At 30.4% G+C, this 7,247-nt stretch overlaps 1 protein-coding gene across 1 annotated transcript; it reads right to left on the reverse strand.

Annotated features, from left to right (window-relative positions):
* Window positions 1–3,859: 3,859 nt before the first annotated feature.
* LOC108726290 (uncharacterized) lies at window positions 3,860–5,355 on the reverse strand. Its single transcript, XM_018453763.1, has one exon. The coding sequence runs from the start codon at window positions 5,273–5,275 to the stop codon at window positions 3,860–3,862; it is 1,416 nt and encodes a 471-aa protein (XP_018309265.1). The 5' UTR covers window positions 5,276–5,355.
* Between the last annotated feature and the right edge of the window lie 1,892 nt (window positions 5,356–7,247).

The raw sequence follows: 7,247 nt of genomic DNA on the forward strand, positions 1-7,247 counted from the left end.
ATGTTTATTGAAGTGAGGGAAAATTCTCCCTTTCGGATCTTATATCATTCATCTGAATTTCTCATCTCCGCATGCTTTGAGATGAGATTCAGCAACGAATCGTTCGAATCGTTAAAAATACGTACATGGGCCTTGAATTTTATCGAATAATAATCGATTTAGTAATTTTTAGTTTATTTTTAAATTAAAGTTCTGTTGTTTATATTATAAAATTTATATTAAGAAATTTGATTTAGTTTCATAATATTCGAGATTCTTGAAATCAAAACGTTAAAAATATTCCATATAAAGATTTTTTAATTTAGACTTATTTTTAATCGAATATTTGTATTTTTAATTTTCAAATAAACGCGAATAGAGAATAAACGCGAAATTTATTTGTATATTAATGTAATTATTATTAATGATAATTGTTCATATTAATATTTGATCAATTTTATTAATATGATGGCCTCTTCGCGACGCGTTTGTATTTCGCGCACATCATACAAAAGCGTAAAATTTTACGCTTCTCGCCGGCGATGTTAGTCGGCAGCAAAAAGGAGTATTTCTCCTTGTTATCGACTTCTGGCATATGAATCCAGAATATTGGCAAGGAACAATGAAAAGTGAGTCCAATCTAGCCAAAGACAGAAGAGACTATTTAAATGAAGTAGGTTGGTGTGTAACACTAATCTATGTTTTTAAAAGGTATATATATAAAGATAAACTATGAATATTCGGGAGGGTAACTTGCTCGCAAATCGCGAGTTTTTATATTTTTTGAATTATCGTTTATTTGAAATACAAGAATAATCAATAAACGACAGGTCTAATGAGAGCCAGTACGAATAATCAAGCGTAAGTTTTGTAAATTTTTTTAATCTACAAAACTTGCGCCTGATTATCCGCGCTGATTCTCATTAGCCCTGTTATTTGTTCATTTTAATGTATTTTAAAAATCGAAAGTCTGTTTCAATTATTATTATTCATTGCTCGTTTATTTAATATGATCGCGATTAGGTTATTCTGCTCAATTTATCAGTACGTAATAGGACATGGTTAGGCATTAGCTGTTGCATTCAGCAGAGGAAGCAGCTTTGCAACTGTTGTAAAATTCTTCAGTATGATTGAATTATACATTTAAATCCATAAGGAATCAAAAGCAAGAACCAATCGTATTGAAGAATTTTACAACATTTGCAAAGCTGCTTTCTCTGCTGTGTGAACACAGTATCACTGTTAGAAATGTGACCATGAGCTTCCTTTACATGTAAATGAAGCTCGTGGTTATGAACGAAATTAAAAGTAATGAATGATTTAACTGAAAATTAAGTTACAGTAGTTACTTAAATGTAATGAACGTATACATTAAAGGAGGATCCCCACGGTATAGGGAGGATTCTGCCCTAGAGATGGAACCTCTGAAATCGATAAATTCATTTAGAGTATGAAATCTATCACCCAATACCATATTTCACTTTCTTATCGGCAAGAAAAATTGAAAAAATCATGTTTGAAGTTTTATGTAGTGACGACGCGGTAGCGAGAGTGACAGTGAGAGTGGAAGGGAAAAGCGTGCCATGCAGATCAGATCAGTGGGCCGTACATTCGGCAGTAGTAGGCCGTATATAATTTATAGTAGTCCGTTTAATCGCTGAAATCGCTGAAATAAATCTATCAAATTAAAAGAGATTTCAACGATTTCAGCGATTTACTTCCATCCTCAGGAGCAAAAAAAATGGATATTGTTGTATAGTTGGCATCCAGACATATGCAGTAGTGCGCAGAGGCATTTTGCGATTCAGGAAAAATGCCCTCATGTCTTCTCTCAGATTTCTCTCTGGTAGTATAAATTTAGAGCCTTAGTAGAATGGCTGACTTATAATCTTAAAACAGTGTCTTATAACTTAAGACTTGTCTTTAGTAACACACAAGAACTGTCTTAAAATTATAAGTCAGCCTTTCTGCTACGGCCCTAAGAGAAACTATTCAGTTTCATTCAATTCCACCATGCACATATCGGAGAGAAATCTGAGATCGCTATTTCGACCACCGACGAAGTTTCTCTCTGCTGGAACCAAACTTGATCGATGTCGATAAAACGGATTTTTAATTCCAAATAAAATATTACGACTTGAGGTCGACTAGATATATGTATAATAGAAACAACGTAATACACTTATGTCTTTTATTTGAAAAGCTGTGAAAGAAGGATAAACAAAAGAATTGATTAAAGTAATAAAAATAACCTTTTATTACCCAATATTTATATTTCATAAATAAACGATTAATAAAACGATAAAAAATTACATTAATAAAAGATTAATAAATATCTTATTTGTAATATATAAATAAATTCTTATTCGCATAAAACATCTGTGACTTAAGAAATATAGTTAGACGATAAATAAATAATAAATAATAGTAAAAGTACATAAAATACATTTTCTAGTATTATTTATTATTTTTTTTTTTCCATAAGAGATATAAATCTTTTATATGTTACAGAAAAAATTGCAATTTTCTACGTCTAATATACTATTTTACAATATATTATTTTTACATTAAATAAATTAAGTTAAATAAATTAAATATTCTACATTAAATATTTTACATAAAATATTTTTCTTAATAAGAAAATACATTTTATTTTCCTGTTCAATATAAAACAATACTCTGAAAATATTTAAAAGTTCAGTCTGTCTTTGTTTAATTAATTATCATTAATATTTCTATTAAAAATATAATTTTTATGATATAGCGTGATATCTTTTTAAAATATCCTTTTAAATTAATAATCATAAGTCTTTTGACTCTGCCAAAATTATATAAATTTAAAAAAATAATTTTAAATAAACAATTTAAATAAATAAAAAATTATATAGAAGCTACAGCAATAGGAAAAGTATACTTTTTATTAACTTAAATATAAGTAAAATGTGTGTATGAGTTTCCATAGTTGGTGCACAGTTGCGCAAATAATATATTTAAGGTAAGAAGATATAATTCGTAAACACACACACAGTTCGAATATACGTAGCAACATAGTTAACTCCATGCCACTTGACAACAAAGTTATATTTTTAGTATATATGCATTTCACTAAGTAGTTAAGTATGTTGGTAAATACATTCCAATTGTTTGCGAATAATACATACTTATCGCTTTATAATTAAAATTATTTACGCTAATAATCATTTTATTTTAATAATTAATTTGATTTAATATATGTTCTTCTTAATCAATAAATGAGTCAATCGTTTCAGCTTCATTTCAAGCCATCTTCAATGAACAAACAATATAATTTTAAGTGTTATTTCTCTCAAGCTGATTGGAAGGTAATAATGAATGTATTGCTCATACTGGTTGCAAGACCAAACGTCCTTAAATCCAAAAGGAGTCAAGAATTACAATAAAAATAACCGTGAATAATTATGTTGATGAAAATAATAAATATAATTATATATAATAATAGAAAAAAATAGATTATAGACACAATGAAAAATTTAAACAATTATCATAAAGTAAAACATAACCAACTGAAATTGACTATACAACGATCCACGAGTCACAACATTCCGAAACATTTGACTCATAGACTAAGACGAATATATTAAATAATTAATTTGTGTTTCAATTATCGTGCGTGACTCTCATTTACCTGACACGTTTTCTTTACTTTTTAATTTTGAGAGTCCTTTATGTATAACATTATTTTAATTTATTCTTGGAGCTATAAATCTATTTCTTTTTCAGTTTCTTTAAAATCTTATCACACAATTTATCCGATTATCAAAATTTGCTATGTAAAGCTATAAAACATCAAAGAATTTTAATTAATTAAGATTTTATTGTCGAATTTAAGCGGTATAAATTCTTAGAACTTTTTGGATGACTTTTTCTTAAGTTCGGCATGTTTGACGCTTTTAAAGGCTTCTGCCCGATCTAGAAACGCGATTATCACCTTATTTATGATATAGATGATACCAGGTAGTTTCATCAAGTACGAGAACATAAATTTCTGCAACGCATAAAGTATTTTCTCCAGTAGACTGAAGGACCCGTACAGGCGAGGCATGTTGAGTTCAAATATGTCACAGAGATAGAGCATAAATACTTTGTAGTTGCTTGGAAGACCCATATAAACTATGGCTTCATTAACACACATAATCATGTGCTCCCACTCTGGTGTCACCTCGCGGAAATTCGGTTTTACCCAGTGCTCGATGAAGTCTTTAGTTCGTTGGCGCACTTCCTGTAAATCACCGCGACAGAAGTTATACTGATCTTCTATGCCCAGCAGGTAGCCCAAACCGCGCCAGAGGTGGCAAAAAGCCTCCAGATCTTCGTTGCTTGCGTATATTCCTAACTGCTCCGGATAAAGCACTATTAAACCCATGCAACTAAACATCGTGGCCGTCATGTCGCCTTGGTTCAGACTTGTCGTTCTTGTCATAGTATAAGGACAATTCTGGCTCTTCGCCATCGAGCACGTGTCTGCGAAGTCTTTCGCGACCTTTCCCAAAATAGGACACCATACATTTTGAATCTTGCTGTCTCGATCAATCTCCTCAAAGCTTTTTTTGCACAATTTCGATCTCATGACACTGTGTAATCTTCGAACTCTCTGAATATCGCGATAGGCTGGCGTACCTTCGCACCAAGGATCGCTCGTGAACCAATTTCTGACGGTCCTGGTTGTCCTGAAGTATCGCTCGAAGGCACGGTACGGAGTGTTTGACTTTTGACTGAGGATCAGCGGTTTCAATCCGTCAGAGAAATTAAATATCTGGATTAGACCCATCGTTGAACCAATCAAAATCACGCTGAAATAACGTTCAGCAAAGCGCTGTCCGCGATAAAATTTATCCATTATTAACCAATCCGGCTTCGCATTTCCTCTTCGTTCGCTACAGTCTCCATTTTCGAAGATCGCTGGCAATATGAACCTCAAAGATTCGGGTATGTTTGGGAAATATTTGTCGATATTGCTTATTAGGTAATCGTACTGCTGTTTAATTGTCCACCGATCGAAGTGTTCTGGTAATTTGCTGTTGTCGAATTCTTGTCTACATTTTGTTACAAATGTTTTGCGCTCGTTGATGAGATTGTCCGATAAATTATTCCATTCGTCGATATTGTCGAGAGAAGAATCAAAGTCGCTCGATAATCCGCTATCTTTATTTTCCCTGATTTTTATTTTGAACATGACATCATTTATCGCACGCGCATCATTATCATTCAATAAATTCTCTTCAGTGAATGAATCAACCTCACTGCTTGTGATTTTCATTGCAGATGGTTGTAATTTTTGTGATTTTATTTGAATGAGTAAAAGTGTCTCTTAGAAGTTCGTTAAAAGTTTGAAGGTCCTAATCCGGGTATTTAATGTTGAATCTATAAAAAAATTTGAAAAATATTATTAGGTATCGCGAAAAATTCGTGTCGTTTTTTCCCCTATAAACATCTATTGAAAAAACCACACGGACTTTCCGCGGTACCTAATATAAAATATGATAAAACAACTTTATATAACTTTCAAGAATTATAATAATTACAAATTAAAGAAAAAATTTTTTTGCTTGAACATGAATAATAATAATTTAATATGAATATACATATGTATGCATATCTACATACACTATCGTGAATTATGAAAAAAATCGACATAAAGTTTTTGTTATCCTTAAAAACTTTTTTCTTTTTTGCTATTTAACATACTTTGATTTACTGATTATATTTATAATAAAAGAAATAAATTTATAAAGGTAAAGTCAGGAATTTACAATTGAGCCATTAAAATCTAATGTAACTTTATCAACAAAACGTTAATCAGTTTCTTAAGCAAGCGGCCGATAACAATATTATACATTGCACCAGAATTTCGATTGTGTTCCAAAATTTACTACCAGAGCTGAAAACCTAATAATGTCCGTGACATAAATTATAAGAATTTTTACGCTGAATTTTGGAATACAGCTTTCATTATTAATCTTCTAAGGACCGGCATGATTTTGATCGACTTTTTTATTTTAAGGACTAGAACTTTTTTGTCAATATCATGAGGTTGAGTGACGAAAAATTCGGCGCTATTGTCGAGTCCCTAAAGTCCCTAAAGGGACTTCCGGTCCTCCAGAGGTTATCTACTTATACCTGAATACTACTTTTATTTTCTTTATTATTTCTTTCTCTCTCATTATCTTATTACGTCACAGTTTTTACTGACAATTGATAAATAATTGAGATAAATAACATAAATGTTTAAAGAAATTTTGAATATAAAAATGTTCGATTTTTGCCTTGAAATAATTACTTTGATATAGAACAATAATATTTTCGAGAACATTTGTCACAAATACTTTATTGTAATAATTAAAAATATTACGTAATCGATACCGATTTTAACAACCAAAATATCAAAAATGCCTAATAAGATTTTAACTTATTTTGATTAATTTTTATATTACATTTTAAATAATATATTTCAATTTGTTTATTTAGATGCATTATTTAAAAAAAAAGAAAATTGTAGAAAAAATGTTGAAATCGTACGAAATCTATATATAGAAATTTATGGAATAAACGAGGGAACATCCCATATGTTATCATCCGAGTGACTTTTACTTCGCAATAATGTGTAATCATGTGCAACATTTTATACTGACATAGTATAGCAGTGCCTACAAAGTGTTCAGAAGGCACTCATGTCACTCGCATAAGCGCTTTCTGAGCGTTTTGCAAGCGCTGTTGTGCTATGTAGTATATACAAAGCAAACCTTATGCAATTTGCTCTCAAAATGAGTGTATAATGACATTCTTTATAAACAAACTAAAATTCAACACAAAATCAGAAAGCAGTATCAATCTTAATGATCGATCTTTTAATGTAGAAATCGCGTAGCGTGCACGATATATCTGAGAGGCAACGAAAATAAACTTTTTTTTATAATGCAATAATTGTATTACGCGGAAAATTTTATTAAATCTGTCATATAATAATAGTCGAGAGGTTTAAACTTTAATTTTATTGTTTCTTTTATTACGTTTAAAACATTTGTCATAGTAAATATTTCACTTTTTTTAAGTGCGCTGCATTTATCCATTCTCCCCTATAATGGTTTTTAAATTTCGAATTCATGAATAGTACAATGAATATTTTTTGACACTTTCGCAATTAAAATTCCACAATAAAATATTATAATTACTTGGTTAATTGAAAGCGCATCTAAAATAGTTGAAACGTAATTATGGTGATATTTAACAAC

The sequence above is a fragment of the Mycetomoellerius zeteki genome, unplaced genomic scaffold, assembly GCF_001594055.1.
Source record: "Mycetomoellerius zeteki isolate Tzet28-1 unplaced genomic scaffold, Tzet1.0 scaffold41, whole genome shotgun sequence".
NCBI lineage: Eukaryota > Metazoa > Arthropoda > Insecta > Hymenoptera > Formicidae > Mycetomoellerius > Mycetomoellerius zeteki.